This window comes from Dicentrarchus labrax, unplaced genomic scaffold (assembly GCF_905237075.1).
Source record: "Dicentrarchus labrax unplaced genomic scaffold, dlabrax2021, whole genome shotgun sequence".
In the NCBI taxonomy this organism is placed as follows: Eukaryota; Metazoa; Chordata; class Actinopteri; family Moronidae; genus Dicentrarchus; species Dicentrarchus labrax.
The window spans coordinates 25,696,866-25,716,192 of record NW_026136721.1 but is presented as its reverse complement, the minus strand read 5'-3'; the positions used below and the strand labels follow the sequence as shown (position 1 = coordinate 25,716,192).

Sequence of the window (19,327 nt, the reverse complement as noted above, 5' to 3'; positions counted from 1 at the left end):
CAGATTGGAGAAGCTGTAACCAGAGCAGAGAACAGTTGACATTGAGGCTTTATAATTGACATAAATCATTAATAGTGTCAAAATAGGTGTATTGTCGACTCATTTGTCCACTGTTTTTCAGATGACAAACTTTACAACAGATTCCACATAATGCACTACAAAATATATTAGTTAAGCAGAAACAATATTGCCATTATTATAAGCTGTTGTTTTGAAAATGATTGACCACCCACAGCATGCTTTCAGTGAAAATATTTTCTGAAAATAAATTTCTAAAAGAAACAAATGCTAACAGAACATATTTTTCAGGGCTTGTTTGGTGAGAACAACAAAGAGAGCCTTTTTTCCGAGGTAGCCAAGGAAAGAAGCAGCAGGAGCCAGCCAGGTGGGTGAATAGAGAAAGGGGGAAATAAAAACACACTCATGCCTGAAACTGTCTTTTACAGCCACAGAGTTTTACTGCTGGCCACTTGGGCACCATCACTGCAAGAGTCACGGTTGAGTGCTTGGCTTATGGGCACTGACAGAAACTGAAGGAAGAGACACACTTCTGATTTGGCTCCTGATCCAGATTTTCCAAATCAGTACTGATCGAATGGACATTTTAGCCATGTGAATCTCTCACAACTTCCCAGTTCACCTCCCATCATCATCATGTTAAGTTAAAGTATTTTGACCTTGCCACTACCAACTTAAAGGTTTATAGCAGCTTTTCTTGAAGCACCCAAAGTATTTTGTGCTGAGCAGAATAAAAGCCCTTTGGCAAGTGCATCAAAGGCAAGCATGCAATTTAAGATTTTAATAAACCAGCTTTTTATGGGTGCCGATATGGAATTTGTTTGAACAGAGACCAGCCTATACAACAGTAAAAGAGACATATCAAGGTGACTGGGTTGGGTGTTTGTTCAGTGCACAATGGATACATATGGACTTTGATCTCATGATGTATTGTGGATACTACCACCACAAAATGCATTAACTTACAGGTTATAAAAACAAAAGCAGGGGGCCATTAAAGCAAGAGCTACAGGGACATATTTGTTCTAATAAATGGAGGCCAAACTGGCTCAGAAAGGATGAGATAATACAACATTTTCTAAATATAACATGCATTGAATATGGAAGAATATACTGTAAAATCCTGGTGTGCATTTGCCTGACGTTAATGACAAATGGACAATCAATTTCTTGCTTCAACTTCTACTGATTGTGTAACTAATACCGCTCTTACTATATTATAGCGTTTTTGTTAGCTCAGAATTAATCCATCTCTCCATATCAGCCATGCATAATCAATTAAATAGGCTACTATGTTTTTCTTATTGGTCAGAGACATCTATGTTGCCATTCCTTGGACAAAGACACTATTTTGCCAAGATATTAATAATGTGACCTATCCAGCAAATGTCCTGTGTTTGTGTGTTGTGTGTTTTGGGCGGACTGATAGGCCAGGTGGCAGTAAAATGAAGCTACTACACGGACCACAAGCATGCAATGGAAGAACTGTGAAGTAAATATGGAAGAAAGAGTTCACTTCCCGTTGCAACGATTTTATCATCAAAATAAAAGTGCAATGATAACAAACAGGCAGCTATGTGGCCCAGTGACACTTACCAAAATCTGTTACAATAATGCTCAAATTATAGATCATAATATTGGTTAATAGCATATGTGATATACGTTTTGGTGACTCCCCTGATTTTAGTTGTAAGCCTGTTTTATTATATTATTATATGATTTTATGGACATTTATAACCCTCTCTTTTTTTAATTTACCCCAGGAGCTTTTGTTTTTATACCGTCACACTTGAACAAAAATGAAAAGTTTGCACATATGATACTGGCACATTGCATTTTCTAACCATCTCGATGCTACCAAGAGGACACAACCTTTTGTCCGTTTGCTTTTTGACCCAATGGCTTTCTCTCCGACTTTTCATTTAAACTAAAAGGAGCAAAATGTAGTGGATCGTTATTCAAATCATATTTTCCAGAGATTTTCCCGGATTTTACACTCATTCAGATTATGTTTCACCATGTCACTATTTATTTTTTTTTTATGACTAATACATAATTATTATATTCAAACTTGTTTGCAGCCATATTTGTCGGTCACGCAGTCTTTTTTAAAAAAAAAAAAATTAAATAGAAAACAGCGTAGCAAAGGACCCCCCCCATTTTGTCGCCTCTGTGAATGCTTTTATTTTGAAAAACCCTGACCGGAACGTTTATCTCCAGTCCGGCGGGTTTCGCTCACGGGTCCGGATGTGGGGGAGGTGGGAAACGGGAAGCAGGGACCGAGAGGAGAAGCAGTGTGTATAATGAGCCCGCTGCTGCAGCGCTGCTCGCTCGGCTGCCTGGTGACAGTTTTCGGCTCATTTTCCGCTTCTCGAAACAAACTCGTCACACAAGCAGCAGCAGCAGCGACGCCTCATCTGTATTACTTGAGAAAAACGATGCACTATCAAACGGAGCAGAGAGGACACCCCCATTCTCCCGACTACCGGATTTATTTTAGTAAGTTTATCATCGGCACCGTGGCAGAAACCATGCGTGTCCATCTGCGTCTCTCAGTACAGCAGTCTGGTACCGGGGTCTGGTACCAGGGTCTGGTACCGGGGTCTGGTGACCACACTGTCGGTCAAGGTAAACGTTTGACCTTTGAGTTGCAAGGTGCGAGGGTTTTCTTGGCATGTGGCACTCTTAACGTTTAGCTTTCGAGTCAAACCCCCCGCCTATGTTAGCCCCCCCGTCTCCATTAAGCTGAAATACATCATAAGCAGAAAGCAACGAGCACATTTCCTTGTATATCCTCGCGTGGTGTTACTTCCTGTTGGGCGGTCACGTGGACCTCCTATGAAATTATAAAATGGTATTTTCTTATGAACAGCAGTGAAATTCAGTCACACATATCAGGAGAAGTTAAACTCATTAAGTTGTGATACGGATTTGATCACTTTTATGTAATCATAATAAACTAATACATTTAATTCATTATTATTTAGTCTTACCTAACTAATGGTGGATAATGATGCATCACTTGTAGAAAATATTAGCCTAATAAAATATCACAATATTCTCTTTAATATGGGTAGTATGATCTACAGCCTTATATAAATTAAAGAAAACTTCAGTAACATTGGTATTGTAGATTATGTCCAGTATGACCAATAACTCAACACATTTTTGTACAATCTAATGAACCTCCAAATTAATGATACAAGTTGTAACTGACAGTAAAACACTACACCTGTAACTCACCGTGAAATTAAATCTTAACTTAAGGACCACTTACGAGCTTTTTCTGGAGATTTTCAACCGAGTGGATGGAATTAGTTCATTTGTCATAGAGATAACTCGATGTCTGTATCAGTCTGAATTATCTCAGCGTTAACTGAGCAAACGCTTTCTGCCAAAGAAGACAGAGAGAAGCTTGTAAGTAACCTTGAGTCCCCATTTATGTATGTATTATAATTATTTTATGTACAAAAAAAACGTCTTCTGGGAATTCATTGTGACACAATTATACGTGAGGAGGTTTTATTTTCTAACCATTTTTTGTTTTTTTCTTAGAAACATCCCAAGGAAAATACATTTCACCATTCCATGACATTCCACTTGTAGTGGAGACAGAGCAGGTAACAATTTGATAGTTGATAGTTAGTTTCTGTTGGATTAATACTGCATAAAGACTTTTTAGCTTATAATGTATTCTTTTCAACAGGGCAATGACGTGCCAGCTAAAAAACCCAAGAAGAATGAGAGTGAGGTAATGTCAAATTCTAATATATCATATCAGTTCTACCACCCCCCAAATCATTCACCCCAGCACACACACAGTATATCGCTTTATTCTGTGTACTGTACTTTCAGGTGCTCTTTAACATGGTTGTGGAGGTACCTCGATGGTCAAATGCTAAAATGGAGGTAAGAAGTCTATAGATACAGTACCTCACATTAAAAAAAATAAGATCTGATTAGTACACTTGACAAAGGCTGAGATTGAAATGCTTAAGTAAGTACTCTGCAGGTAACTTAAGAAATTAAGTGCTTGACTGAAAAGTCTCCAATAGCCTTCTCTGGAGTTAGCATAGCAGTAGCCTGAAGCCACTGTTATTTAGCTATCATAGCAATAGCCAGAAGGCGAGTTGTTGAGTATTGGTGACATAAGAGAAATCAAATATTCTTAAAACACTAGCAAAAGCATGAACTCACACATAGATACATACAAGTACCCTCATACGTGCTTCAATTTCCAGATTGCAACAAAGGAACCGCTGAACCCGATCAAACAAGACGTAAAGAAAGGAAAGCTCCGGTATGTTGCCAACATATTTCCCCATAAAGGTTACATTTGGAATTATGGGGCACTCCCACAGGTGAGGACAATGCACACTTTGCAGGGTCTGGGTTGCATGAGAACTAAATTCAAGTCAATAAAAGTGTTTCATGAAACGTTCACCATCTTCATGCTGTATTGATTTTGGTCCTAGTCGGTTGCTGACAAATAACAATACTGCAATTTCAACACCCACTGTCTTTATGCCCATGAGTGCATTTTATATTTATTTATTTTGTCAGTTAAAAATGTTTGCTTGAAAGATTCTCCCATTTTTAAACTGTTGCTTGGAAAAGACATGGGAGGACCCAGACCACACAGACAAAGAGACAGAGTGTTGCGGTGATAATGATCCTATTGACGTCTGTGAGATCGGCACCCAGGTAAGATATATATATATATATATATATATTATCCTATATATATAAGATGTCTTTTGCTCACTTTATATACACTTTTCAAAGATAAATTGTGTGGTTGATTGATTTGCCGGTTTATTTGCAATTTGTTGTTCTGTTCTTCAGGTGTGCCTTCCAGGTCAGGTGATCCAAGTGAAAGTGCTTGGAATCTTGGCCATGATTGATGAAGGGGAAATGGACTGGAAGGTCATTGCCATCAATGCTGAGGATCCAGATGCCAAAAATCTGAATAGTGCGTGTTTTCCACAGATTACATCAACGATCATCATCTAGAAACTGGCTTACACTGATCCATTCCCCACCCTGAGGAAATCTAGTCCAGGAAACCTTTCATGATCATAAGTCATGGAAATTAGGATTTTATCTGGAATCAAATGTAAAGAAACAAGTATGATTGGTATTAATGCATTGCTTTTTTTAGATTAGCTGCCCAAATAATCTCCAGAACATGTCAGATCTGCATTTGACCACATACTATAAATATATATATATATATAGATATAGATATAGATATTAATGTACCTGCAAGTGATTGAATTTGGTAATGCATAATTTCAGAAATCCTGACTTCCAGGGAAGTTTGGCAACTCAGTCAGTAACTTCAGACTAGCTCTCTGTAGTTAAAACACTAAACTAGAACATACCCTACTGAGTTTGTATTGTCAACATGGTTTTGTTTACATTCAATGTTTTAATACACAACATGTGTATCCTTAAGGCCTAACAAACATGGTTTGTTAGGCTTTTTTTTAATACTCCGTACAGTATTTTCAAAACCAGTTTCTCTATATTTTTAAGCCTGTATTGTATACATCAGCTACAACCTTCTAATTCATACCAGGTCAGTTAAGGGGCAAATTGGTCCATTGTTCTTGTTCTGATGAATGTGTTTGTGTTTTCCTCAGACATAGAGGACGTCCGCAAGAGCAGGCCTGGTCATTTAGAGGCCACGGTCGACTGGTTTAGGAAATATAAGGTGCCTGATGGAAAGCCTGAGAACCGGTTTGGATTCAATGGACAATTCAAAGACAAGGTACTGAGACCTTTGTAACACAGTAGATAAGACATGACAGTTTGTGTACTAGGGGTTGCAGTCCACTGAATGGTCTTAAAAGGATTGTTCCAAAGGAATCCAAATGATATATTTTTTCTGTTTTTTTGTCCTTTTTCTAGGACTTTGCTGTTGAGATCATTAAGTCCACCCATGAGCACTGGAGGGCACTAGTGCAGAAGCAGACAAATAGTGGGGAGATCGCATGGTAAGTTTGTGGAGGTATTGTGTAACCCCTGCAGCGTGCATGTGTGTGATGTGTATAATTGGCTATGTAAGTATAATGAACACTACTAACTTTTTTCTTTTTTGTTCAGCAAAAATATCTCCTGCTGCGAGAGCCCTTTCAAATGCAGTGCAGATGAGGCCAGAGACGTGGTCAATTCGGTGAGAACTTCCATTATGCTGTTTCACAAGGATGATAGAATACACAACAACAGCAGACAAAAACTATTAGGTTTAAGTTAGGTAATTGTCATCATTTTACACTGCAGGCCCCAGCATTTGGCAGTGCACATCCTGTGTCTCCAGAAGGTAAGTAAATATTGAAATATCTGCTCTAAATTTGGCCCTTTTTGTGGTGTTATATGTTCCAACACTTATATTTTAATGTGGTTCTTAATCTTCTCTTACGCAGTGGATAAGTGGCATTTTGTCTGACAGTATATGGAGACCAACAATATGCCTTAACATCACATGAAGAAACTGCATCTTTTGTATGATGCTGGATTTATTTTTGGTAAGAACTCATTCTCAGATGTATAAAGTGACATCTACGTTTACCATCCAATAATTTGTTGAAAAAAAGAAACCGTTAATAGCCATACACTGAAAATATGAGCTGGTGAAAAACCAGAGTGTACTTTCATAATGCTGAGTAAAGAACCAGAATTGAGATGTCTTTTTCTGTGCCATGTTGGACTCCAGATCGATTTATTGTTGGCAACACCAATTCTAATGTAGATGTTAATCACAAAAATAATTGGTCTCCTTTCTATTGAATTGTAAATGATGTTGTATGTGTACTGCAGTATTTTTGTGTCCAACCTTGTATAAGACTGAAAGTTCTGATAATATGCTCTAAGTTGTTTTTTAGACTGTAATCAGTTTTGTGATTGTAACCACAAACACAACGCAATTTGGATGTAACAAGTAAAAAATACCTGGGTTAATTAAAAAACTTAAGGCTTGAACATGACATGATCTCTTTCCAGTTTCATCTGTAGTTCCACATTTAAAAACTTCAACATGCTGACAATAATGCAAATAATTTCGAAAGTAGTATTAACTTGGAGTAACAAATCAATTTGCTTTAAATAAATATAAATTTTATTAAAAAAAAACACCCACATCTCAGCAATATCAGGAATGATATAATAAACAGCTTTCAAATAAACTGCATTCAGTACATTACAATACTTACAGTATTAATACCCATCCTTAATTCCATTTTTTGTAGCATACCAAACTTCAGGAGAACAAGGGAAGCCTTAAAAAATAAAATGACAGGCAAAAAGTTGCACATTTTTTTCTTAAACCTTTAGTGTCTAACTGCAAAAAGACCAAGTGTGTATCAACTGCTAGCTTAACCTTTGAGCTAGTTAAGCTCAAAAAGTCATTCAAGTAATGTTGATTCACTCAGAAACACTCTGAAGCATCTTCAAGTATGGCTATGCTTTTAACCCGCTATATCTTAGATACCTCGGCTTTCTTAACCACAACCTGCTACTGTAGCTGGGTCCTGTACAACGAAATTCAACATTTTTTTTTTGTAGATTTATTTTACAAAACTGGAACAGTTAAAGAAAACTAGAACTTCTAATGTCTGAGAGAACAGGATACTATAACTGTAAACATTGCTGTGACAGTGAGCATAAATTTACAAAGACTTCCTGGATAATCTAACCATGATCATTCTTTTAACCTGAAAGAGCCAAAAGGATATTTAAAGATATGAGGAGGATTGCTGATAGAGGAGCTGTGGGTCAATTTGACAGAACAAGATGAACCTACATCAAAATCAAAGAATGAGTTGTACTTCTGCAATACAGGTTCTTGGTATGTACAATGTGACATAATTTATTTATTTTTAACACATTTACAATCTGTTTAAATAAAACGTTTTGTAATTCTTTATTACATATTTTTTTCCTGAAAAAGAAATGAAGTGCTTTCAGAAAATGAATATGTTGAAGAGTGGGGTAAGTTGTTACTATAACAAGACAGTCATTCCATTATATATCGCTTTAATTAAATCAAATAGACAGGGAAAGGAAATCATTATACAATTGCTTAGTGGTTATAAATAAATTTAACTATACACAGGCACAAAGATGTGCAACTACGTTAATCACTGCCCTGGTCTTGCCTCATAGCAAAAGCAAATACATTGCTTTTTATTTAGTCAATATCATACTTTCCCTTTAGTCAACTCAGTGCATATATGTTCAAATTACTTTTAAAAGGTTACCACCATCCTGCTAGCTAAAATATAAGTAAAAAAAATTGCAGGAAAGCGTCTTTTTCCTCAAAATAATTTTTGTCTGTCTGAAGTGTAGAATTAGATTCAGGGTGCAATGGCAAGTACCTGAATGAGAAAAGGACAAGATGAATACAGGTGATGAAGATGTACACAAAATTGAAATTGACATTGAAAATGTCCCTGATTTTACAGTAACATTGAAAATTTAAGTTCAAGTAATACTTTCTACCAGATTGATAAAAAAGTAAGAAATGAACTTGTATGCCTTTTGGTGGCCTGAAGTTGAACTGTTATTAACATTTTGAAAGTAATATACAACGGAAGAAAGACAAATATGTTATAAATCCTATTGCCAAACTAGTTTTGAGGTATATGGCAGGTTTGTACTGTACATTATTTAAAAAGCCTTCTCACTGCCCAAAGAGTCTCACATTGTATGTTTCTAGTAGGTTGAATAGCACCTCATGATATAAAATCAGTTGAAACCCAAAGAAATACAATGAAATAGGCTGTTAACATTCTTTACAACACAAAATCTATAACAGCAATTCCAAAAAGTGAAATTAACTTACTGTACAAATCTCACCTGTTTATCTTACAGTTAGATTGCAATAATTAAAGACCCCACAGCAAGCCAGCTGCCCTCTGAAACTGGCGCTGAGCTTACCCTGTTTCATGTTCCTCAGTGTATAAAAAGCACATTTACTAAGCACCACAGACATAAAACTACATGTAATATTCACAGTCCAGGTTTGTTCAATGAACCTAAGGTAAGGAACATTAAAAACAGTCGCTGACAAAGTAAACCTGGAATAAACTAAAATAACACCAACATGTAGATTTCTTTTCCTCAAAATGTTAAAAATGCACCATTAGAACGGCTCAATTTACAGTATAAATGACATACATGTAGGAAAGTGAAAGCACCAACACAATGACAGTTTTAAAAAGTTGTTTTGCATGAACTCAAAACAGTTCCATGGATTGTTCATACAACCCTCTGTTAGAAATTCATCAATTTAATTTTAGTGATGCTTAAAAATGAATTACTCAGTGTAGCAATGCTGTGTAACCAGATTTTATGATTTAAAGGTATCACCAAAACAGTTAATTCTCACTATCAAAAAGTGCTCTCTGAAACACTGACTTGCCAAAAATCATTATGATGCTGATCATTTGACAGTGGGATGAAATTCTCAGTGTCCTGTTGACATAAGTCATTGAGTGTCACTCGTAGAGTGTGTTCTGGTTATAGTGTGAAGGCATTTTAATTAAAACAAATTGTATAAGCACACACTGTAGCACCGTGAATGTTGCCATTTACAAAGTCAGTGTTTTATGCCAAGATGACATCTCCAAAATTTTGTAAGAAAAATAAAGCCACCAAAAATGAAACTTTGTTTCCATTAAAAATAGGTCCTTATGTATCAGACTGAAAGCACCAGAGATCTTGACAGTGTGTATCTTGCCAGAGTTGCTAAACAAAAATAAATACATCCTTAGTAGGGTCAACTAGTAAAGCTTGATTGTTAAAGAGGTGAAAAACCTGATGTGAAAGGTGATTTACATCTCATCTGATCACAGTTTCCTTTTTCTATGCAACACTGTTGCTAACCTTATGGATAGGAAGGAGTGTTTAGATGAGGTCAGTGGTGCTTGTGATCTTTGTCATAAATAAAGCACCTTTAATTGTCTTCTTCATGAATGTTTTCTACACAAATTGACTGTAAGGCCCCGTGACCTTGGTGAAAGCATATGGAGATGTACTGACATATGTGTTTGTTGTGCACGACAAGGACCCCTCCATTAGTGCCTGGATAAAACGCTTGTAAGGAGGCTCCCCGGTGGTTTCTGATGAGTCTGAATGCTCACGCTTCACCCCCTTCTTGCCCTTGCTAGGTGTCCCCTCACCGCCATTCCTCTCTGCATCCTCCTCCTTCTCTCTAGCCTTCTCTGCCATTTTGGCTTCCCACAGCGCCAAGCCATGCTTGGCTTCGTTCATATTTTTGTGCTGGTAAAAGACCAAGGAGATGCGTGTTGGGTGGTTGCGGTCTGGGTTTTTAAGGGGTGTTGTGGCGTGAAGCTCCCGTTTTGCACACTCAATGAGGACTGAGCCGTGGCTCGGTGCCACTGCCACACCACCAATGTCAGGGTCCAAAAAGTTGTGCTCATTGTCTGACCACATCTCAGGCTTTTGTGGGGTTGTGGGTGTCTGTGGTGTTCCAGGCTCCTGCTTAATACTGGGCCCCATGAGGCTCCCATTAGGCAGACCTAACCCTGACTGTGTTTCAGGGTTTAAACACCCACCACTTAACTGAGCAGAAAGCATCTGTGGGCGAGGCATGCCCATCTCGGTCTTTATTTGCATATGGAAAGGATCTTGGCCTGGGGGTAAGATTTGAGGGCCCCGAGATAGGTATGGGTTTGGGTATCCTCCAAGCTGATTGCCTTTGCTCACAGCAGCTGTATATTCTAGACCTCCATGGGCTGAGGGTGCCCTTGAAAGGGGGTCCATGAATTGCGGATCTGAGGCTCCATTTGGACCATAAGGGGAATAAGGTCTCATGGGATGAACTGGCCTCATACTGCAAGCATTGTAACCATTGACCTGTATACCTGGCTCACCATACCTTGGTGGATAATTGACTCCATAGCGTTGATGTAAGCCGTACTGCTGCTCTGAGTAAAGCGCTGGCCGCTGTTGTCGATACATTTCCAAGTGCTTTGGGTTTGAAGCATAGTATGGATGGTAGTTGTCAAGGGGCATACCTCCGTTACATTGATAACCAGGGTATGGACGATTTGATCCATTAATGTAAGAGTTTGGTACATGAAGCGGGGAGGGGTAAGGGCTGGCTGGTGTTGGTGGCTGAGGTGCATACATGCTGCCGGGCTTGTAAGTGCTTGGAAAAGACCCAGGATGGTTGTGGAACCTGGGGTAGCCAGCCGCATTTGTTGAGCCAGGATATGGGGGAAGAATGCTCTGGTGCTGTTGTTGCTGTAGTTGCTGATGATGGGCCCCAAGGGGGTGTGTTGGCTGACCTGACTGTAGGGTTGCTCCCAAAGCACCATGAATAAGTCCTAGAAAACAAAAAGCCCAACAGATAAAGGCCTAAGCAGTGAAGAAATTACACTTTTTGTCAATTTATTGCTGTTTGGCTTTTCAGTGTTAATTTAATATGTTAGGAACTTGTCCCTACAAAGACATGCAATATTTAAGATACAATTAATGACATTTGTCAGTATAAATGTTACCTTACCTGCCATAGGAGTGCTCTGAGCAGTATTCTCATAAGTGCCAGCTTTTGACTTGGCCAGGAGGGCCTTCTCTGCCTTATCATTAGCGCTTTCCAGCATGGCATTCTTGTTGGCAGCTGCCTTCTTAGCGTCAAGCTTTTTTTGCCGACAAGACTTGGCAGGTTCTGCAAGCATGCGCACCTGACGGCGGAAGGCACTGAGGACTTGGATGGCACCTGACTTAATTTTCTCCTGCTGACCCTCCTCACTGCCAAATTCATCAGTGCTGGAAGCCTTATAAAGAGGCAGTACATGGAGCTGCTCATCCTCTGGTATCTTTCCAATCTCTCGGTTATCCTCCCTTGTTAATGTACACACCTGGAAAAAGAGTGTGAGTTCAATATTTTTGGTTTGGTATTTCACAGATATTAAATAACAAGTTAAATAACAAGTTTGATTATTATTCACATATATGATTTGAAGCCATGCTTCGATGGGACATTTGAAGGCATGGCTCAATGTGCAGTTTGAGTCTCTGTATCTATTCCTCAAACAAATACAACATACTTAGAAAGATATACATTTCCCAAATTCTTCTTACCACAGTGCTGCCACCCTGCATGTTGTGGAGGTCTCTGTGAGCGTGGGCACAGAAGTCCAGACAAGCAGTGACCCCAGAGAAGGGACGGCCATCCTTGAGTCCCAGACGGCAATCTGGTGCCCTGTGTTCATGTTCTACCTGTGTCCAGGAATAACAGGAGGTAAATATGGATAGGATATTAAGAGTTTCTGAATAAAGTCATTGAGAAATCTTTACAAAACTACATGTAGACACTTTAAGAAATACCCATGCACAGTGTAAGGTTTGACCTGTTGTTGGTAATGAATTCCTGTATGCAAGTTGCGTCACTCACATGTTATAAATGCACATATCACTTAAAACCATGGTTGGTTTAGATTTGGTCTGAAAATCAACTATACTTTTGAGAAACAGAACATTTTCAGATACTTTGAATAATAATAAATCATGAATTATTGTTATTACTGTTGTAGATGTGGCAATGCAAGCAGTACAATGCCCGTATTTACTTACTTGGTTTCCATAAGCTTCAGGTGCCAAAGTTTTATACAAGGGACCCAATAAGGTTGCAAGATTTTGAAAGTTGTGCTCAATTTTCTCTTCCTGAAAGACAAAAAATAGCAATGTTAATTAGGAGGTTATGTTAAGGTAACCATGGTGCACACTTGAATTTATAGTTTTAATCTACATTAAATACCTCTTTAACATCATCTCCTAGTAACTTGAATTTTCTTGGTATTTTGCTTCGGGCAAATTTGCAGCCATTGTAGTACATGCTCCAGGAGCAGCCAAAGGAGAAAGATGCTCCACATGCTTCAGACTCTAACCCCTGGCATGCACAGGTCCTCCTGAAAGGGGGGACGAAAAATTTAATTAGAACAAAACAAAAGCAATAACTACATTTTCCCTTTACGCATACAAAATAAGGACCAAGAATCAAATACTTATACAGTATGCATGATGCTAGTACACGATGTGCTTGAAAACTACATATTTGAAAAAGAAGGCAACATTGACTTAAAAGCTCTTGTATAATAAAAACACTCAAACAGTGTGATCATCTTATCTTTCACCAAACACAGACTACTGTTTCCCACTTGGGCAGATTTGAGTTCTCTAGTGCTGTCACTTACTCCTCATTAAGAGCACAGCGTCTCTGGGTGAGGGCTCCATGCTTTCTTAGAGTTTCACTTAGCTCGAGGTAGAGGCGGTCAGCCAGGCTGGGCAGGATGCCCTCCCAGACCAGAATTACCACAATGATGCAGGCTGTTTCACATTTGTGACCAGTACGTTCCCGCACCAACACTAGTAGCTTTTCTTCTACACCAGATCGACGAATCACCTTAACATGACAGGTACAGGAATTTGGTCACATGCAGATATTTGAGGAAATACCAAGGACAATTGATTTTCCTACTTATCAAATGACACATACAAAAATTATTCTTACCCATTTAGCTATGGGGCACCCCTGTGTACTTTTCCCTTCCTTTCCTGTGTATATTACTTTCTCAATCCTGATGGCTTGACCACTTAGACCAGACCTTCAAAATAGAATAGAGGCATTAAAGTAAACACAAGAAAAAAAAGTAAACAGTGGGCTATGTAACACAGTCCATGTTTTAAGTATTTTTTCAGAAGTGGAATTTGTGTCCAACCTTTTCTCCATCGCCTCCCGTATACCTGCAACACTAGGTGCTGACCCCAAGTGAGTGTAGTATGGGCCTTCATCCTTCTCACTGATTTGTTCTAAATAGCATAGAGCATACATTAATATTTACACACAAACTGATCAATCATGTTTCAGAATCAACATCATGAGACTCACCAACACAGTGGCAGGATGCAATGTCATATTGTGTTTTCATGGGGGTGTCCAATAGATTCTTTATAGGTGTATCCAATAGCTTCATAGGAGACTCCATAAAGCTTTGTAGGAGGTGTTCCTTCTTAGGGGTGGTATCAGGTGGTCTTTTTAGAGCAACATTGGCTGAGGTAGCTGCTGATGATTCCACTCCACCCAGTTCAGTGTTGGTTGACAGGATTGTGACAGGCCCAGAAGATTCCACCTTGACTTTATTTGATGAATTAAGGACAAGGGATTTCTTCTCAAATACAGGTGAAAGCTGGTACTGCCTCAGGCTTTGTTCCATAGAGGCCAAGATGCTCCCCTGCTTCTTGTTTTGCTCGCACAGGGATTGTTGATTCTCTTGCTTGACTTGCATTCCACCTATGCCTGCCTCTTGCATCTGTAACTGTTGCTCCTGCTGTTGTGAACAAGGCAGCTCAAATCTGGGTCCGTTTTCCATTTTCACAGCTCTCAAGCCATGTTTGGGGTCACTGATGCTCTGAGTGGGATGAGGAGGGCCCTGGCGCTCCTGCTTTTGTAACAGATGCATACGCAGGGCTGCATGCCTTTGAAAGTCTCCATGGGTACTCAGAGGTCCCAGAGGTAGTTGAGGTCCCCTTTGGAACTGAGCACATGATATTTTCAGCTGCTGTTCAGCTTTCGGATACATCTGTGTTGATACCTGTTGGTTTAGCACACCTTGTTGTAAGTGAGGTTGTGACTGTGTAGAGGTCTGGGAGATTTCCACGTGGTTTGGCTGGTGGCAGTGGTTGTTAGGCCGCTGTGGTTGAAATTGCTTGAGGTTATTGGTGCCTGAGTTTGGTGGATACTGCCTTTGATGTTGTTGTAGTTGTTGCATCTCTGTTGTGTTATTGTAACTGAATGTTGCATGGTCGCTATGCTGGATATGTTGGTGGTTGGACTGAGCAGAATTGTTTCTAAGAGGCTGGTTAGGTTGAAGCTGCTGCTGACCGGGCTGAGGCTGACTGCGAGGTCTGTAATTGGGAGACTTGAGTTGCTGTCCTTCAAATTGTGGCGGGTGGGACAGTGGACGTTGAAGTTGACAGTGCTGTTGTTGCTGCTGTTGCTGTGTTGCTGAAAATCCAGGTGACAGTATATCCTGCAGGTCAGGGTCTTCACATAAGTGCTCTGACTGCATCTGGGTGTGGTAGCGGCTATCTGCCTGCTGACTTTGGGGGAAATTACACTGCTCAGGCATTTTCTGGGGTAGAGGCTGATGCATTTGTGGTGCTTTAGAATTTGATTGCTGCCACTCAGGGGCAGTGTTGTGCTGGGCTGGAGCACAGTGCGTTTGGGCTGGGAGACAATCCTGCTGTTGCTGCTGGAAGCTGTTAGACCCCTGGCTGCTGTCTGTGAAAACTGCCTGTGTCTGGAATCTTTGCGCTGGATTTGGCTCCAACATCTGGCAATGAACCTGGGGGTTTGCTGTCTGCTGTTCTGACTGAGGCTTAGCAGGGAAGCCCCTCCACATGTCCTGCTCTTGTGCCTGGGATGACTGACCACTTGCTGGTTGCTGCTGGGAATGTGAAGAGTTCAGCTCTATCCAGCCTCTCTGTTGGGGAGTTGAACATGATAAATTGGCTCTCTGCTGAGACGTGTTCTCTATCCCATTTTCTAATCCAGCAATATGTGACTGCTGGCGGCTGGGCCCCATGGATCCTGCGTTGTCAGCTCCACGTGCGTTTCCAGCATTTTGCTTTAAGGTCTGGGGTTGAATCCCATATTGGTGGCCCCTGTCAGTGCCATGGTGCTGATGATTACCAGATCCGGGTTCCTCATTTTGCCCCATCTTCTGTAATCCAGAGTTGGAAAAGGATCCATATCCACTTGCCTCTGCTCCTTGTAGAGGAGTATTTCGCTCCAGAAAAGAGTTCTGGTTAAACTCCTGGTTGGCTTTCACATATATACCTTGAGGATTTCTGTCATCTGGATAGCACCGTGGGCCATTTTGATGTTGTGAGCTATTGGCAGTATTTGCAGGTGGCATCATGCCAGGCAACTGACCTAGAGACAGCTCCTGACCAGAGTAAGATGGTGGCCGCTGCTGATGCTGCTGCTGCTGTTGTTGCTGGTGGTGGTCTGCTTCAAAATTGTTGGAGTATCCATTCACTACGTAGTTGACAGAGTTATAATTGTTGCCTCCTTCAACATTGCCTGATGCCCCAGGCTGCTGTTGCTGTGAGTCAGCTATCTGAGCTGAAGAGGGGGGTTGAGCACCTTCACTGGGCAGCTTATTTGCAAGTGAACCATTGACGGCATCTAGCTGTGCCCCGGATGTTTGTGGTTCAATTGATACTTGCTCAGGATAGTACTGAGACAAAGTTTTCTGTAAAAGATCACCCGAAGTGCTTTCTATGGTTGAGTGGGGTGATCCAGCACCGTTTGGAATTGAACCTTGTTTATTCCTTGGTAGACCGAAAATATCCCCATTAGGAAAATTACAGTTCCTTTTATCTAATTTAATCTCTGTCTGTGGGGTATTGCATTCAAATTCTGTTGCCTTTGTCAACTCAGGAAAGTTGTCTACCAAACTGGAGCTCATGTCATCATTTCCTTTAATCTCAGAATCTACTTTAAGTTTCTTGGGCTGGTGAGCCAGCAAGGACTGCTCAGTGAGTGCATTCTTCAATTCTCCATTCATCAATTCTCCATTCATCATGTAGGATCCTTGATCGAACAGTCCTTGTAGTGAAGCAGGGCTGTTGCAGTTCTCCCTGTGCCTCTTTATGGAGTTGGCACCTGTGCTGGGCTTGTAATGGTTCCAGTTTGCATCCCCAGTGATCTGCAGAGAATCTTCTTCTGAAGACTGGCCTCCATTCTGGAGTTTGCGAGAGATGTTGTGAGATGTGCCAAATTGTGCTAATATCAGACTTTCTTCCCTCTCATGTCTGGCCTGTTCTGTTTCCATCTGGCCTGCTCAGAGTCCATCCACAGGGCTGCCCTCTGTCCTGCAAGGCAGAAAGTGGGAGAGAAATATTAGGTTACATCATTGTTTAAGCAGACTGATATCTTCAAACACAATACTATGTACCGTGTCATACTAACTGCTGTGAAGGTGCATTGGGATCAGGTCATGCATGTGGCATCAATTGGATTATAGTGTAAAAGCAAATGTGTCCCTGATTCAGGAGGCTGCTGGATCGTAAGGCTGAACTGAAAACTTTGCTGATCTGTAATAATAAGATAATTGTTTTTCTGCGAAACTGTTAAGGTAGGCTCGCACTTCTACTCCTTTAACCCCAAACTATACTGATTTCACTACTGTCAAAGATCCTCTGCTGACATCTAACATCTAACTTAAATACTAAACCAGAGGCTTAGGTCTGAATATGGCCTTAGTGAGGGTAAGGTCAGTAGATTGATGTGTTTGCACTTGGCAGTGAATGTCTATGAGCTGGTAACACAATCCTGTCATAGAACCTTCCATGATCTCATCCCTCAATCACCTAAAAGCCAAATAGCAAAGTAGAAACTGAGCATGGATAAGAGAATACAAACAAGAGTTTATCACAGGACTATGTCAGCTGACAGTGGGCTGTCACCATTTTGAATTTAACATACACAGCTCAACAACCTGAAGGTTTTACACCATGTTCTGTGGTCACATTTTTAGTGCCCAGTATCATGAATACATAGCAATATGTGTTTCCTTTTGAAGACCATTCTCTGAAACTGGAAGCAGTGACATCTTGGTATGTACTGTATGTGGATAGTAAATCTAAAAATACTACAATAGGCAAAATGCTTACTGTCACCCATACAACTGTTCAGCAGGTATAAACGTGGTACTATTGAGAAAGTGCTATGACTACACTGTTTTGAAAGAAACCTTTTAATCAGTTGGTGTTCAGTTTGCTACTAGGGATGTAACAATACACTTAACTCATGATTTGATACAATTCACTGAGTGAATACTGGGTTTACAATACGAATCCCTTTCGATTTCTTTAACAAAATGAGATTGAAGACAAATTATGACTCAAAAAATGTCTTTAATTCTCAGACAAATATCTGCAACATGTATTTTCTCTTATATTTCCTTTATCAAATCATAGATCCTTTTTTTATTTCTGAGGTAGGGTATAAACTGTGCAAAGCAATGCATATTTGCTTTTCTGTGTAAAAGTGAAACTTAAGTCTTGATACCACGCTTGATATCTTGGTTCATTTTTGTCATCGACTCTAAATCTTCACATATTTTTAGAGCGATTTATGTTATTACGTTATGTTGCCATATATCCTTACATTCCTATTTGCTGCCATAATGGAATCTTTTCTTAGACAAACATAAGGGGAACGCAACATACATATGCACCTTTGTTGCATATTGTAGTAGACAATGGCATGGTCATTTAATAGAAGAAAAAAAGCTAAAATGCTCATTTAAAAACACGCATAAACCATTCTGGACAGCAGTGTTTGGCACATTTTTTGGCACACTTTTCATCTCTGTACTGCTGTACAACCACAGGTTTAGTCAACATGCAAACCAGTAGCTTGTTGCTTCTTCTCAGACATACAGACATATGCACAGACAGTGGCATGTGTTTGAATCCATTACCTCCTTTCTAACCCTGTTCCAGGTCACTGCTACAAACAAGAGGGTTCTGTTGAATAACTTAAATATAGACTAAAATTAAGTAAGCCTTTTTTCTAAATTTGGTTTATTGGTAATACCGAAGGACAGAATACATTAAAGAAAACATAAGTCTAGTTGATTGAAGGCAGTAGGATGCAAGGTTAATGTCCCAGATGGTAGATGGGAGGAGGAGTTGGCTGCACGTCAGCTGTTCAGTCATGGTATTCCTCACGCTTAACGCATTGTAATGTCAAATATGCAAATACAATTCGGTTCTCAAGTTTGAGTCCTTTTGTTATCAGGCCACTGAAGCTTTGTGTCATGAAGTTATGAGTACAAAATATAAACTCACCCTCACAAATGTTTCCCGCACTAACTTAATCATCCTGATAAAGTGTTTTTTTCTGCTGTCTGATTTGGTAGCAAAATATAAATGAATACTTCACATGGTAATCTAAATTAGTTTTCCTCTCTGGTTTCAGCTGCGTATTAAATGTAGCATTTTACAATGCATAAAACATCAGTTTAGCAAACATCAAGTGCGAGAAGAGCTAGCCTTTCATTTTTAGAACTTTTGAGCTATAGATCTAGCAACAAAGTTATTTAATAAAAGTGATGTATGGGTTAAGCAGAAAACAGAGCTTATGGTTTCATTTTTGCTTTCCCTGCGCTCTCTCTCTCTCTGCCAAAGGCAAATAGATTCCAGTGATTCCAGTACAACATTGATTTCTGTCTGCCTCCCTCAATTATTAATGCATGTCACATCCACA

The 19,327-nt window shown here is 39.8% G+C and overlaps 2 protein-coding genes across 2 annotated transcripts in view; one reads left to right on the top strand and one right to left on the bottom strand.

Moving 5' to 3' along the window:
* Positions 1-2,251: 2,251 nt before the first annotated feature.
* On the top strand, positions 2,252-7,007 carry ppa2 (inorganic pyrophosphatase 2). Its single transcript, XM_051383938.1, has 12 exons — positions 2,252-2,517; positions 3,574-3,638; positions 3,725-3,769; positions 3,874-3,927; positions 4,260-4,379; positions 4,636-4,722; positions 4,864-4,990; positions 5,664-5,791; positions 5,932-6,017; positions 6,127-6,196; positions 6,304-6,343; positions 6,447-7,007. Exons 1-12 carry the CDS (start codon positions 2,322-2,324, stop codon positions 6,467-6,469), a joined length of 1,041 nt encoding a protein of 346 aa, XP_051239898.1. The 5' UTR covers positions 2,252-2,321; the 3' UTR covers positions 6,470-7,007.
* Positions 7,008-7,115: 108 nt separating this feature from the next.
* Positions 7,116-19,327, bottom strand: part of tet2 (tet methylcytosine dioxygenase 2) — a 29,727-nt gene continuing 17,515 nt past the window's right edge. The window contains exons 2-10 of the mRNA XM_051383937.1: positions 13,937-16,926; positions 13,767-13,857; positions 13,559-13,652; positions 13,242-13,450; positions 12,806-12,956; positions 12,622-12,711; positions 12,130-12,267; positions 11,552-11,906; positions 7,116-11,372 (exon numbers count right to left, since the gene is read on the bottom strand). Coding sequence (XP_051239897.1) covers positions 10,003-11,372; positions 11,552-11,906; positions 12,130-12,267; positions 12,622-12,711; positions 12,806-12,956; positions 13,242-13,450; positions 13,559-13,652; positions 13,767-13,857; positions 13,937-16,886 — 5,448 coding nt within the window. The 5' untranslated portion in view covers positions 16,887-16,926 and the 3' untranslated portion in view covers positions 7,116-10,002. The remainder of the gene's footprint in view (positions 11,373-11,551; positions 11,907-12,129; positions 12,268-12,621; positions 12,712-12,805; positions 12,957-13,241; positions 13,451-13,558; positions 13,653-13,766; positions 13,858-13,936; positions 16,927-19,327) is intronic.

Coding starts and splice junctions, on each gene's coding strand:
- ppa2 (XM_051383938.1), top strand. CDS start 2,322: ATGAGCCCGCTGCTGCAGCGCTGCTCGCTCGGCTGCCTGGTGACAGTT. Junction 2,518..3,573: donor CGACTACCGGATTTATTTTA/GTAAGTTTATCA, acceptor TTTTTTTCTTAG/AAACATCCCAAGGAAAATAC. Junction 4,380..4,635: donor ATTATGGGGCACTCCCACAG/GTGAGGACAATG, acceptor TGCTTGGAAAAG/ACATGGGAGGACCCAGACCA.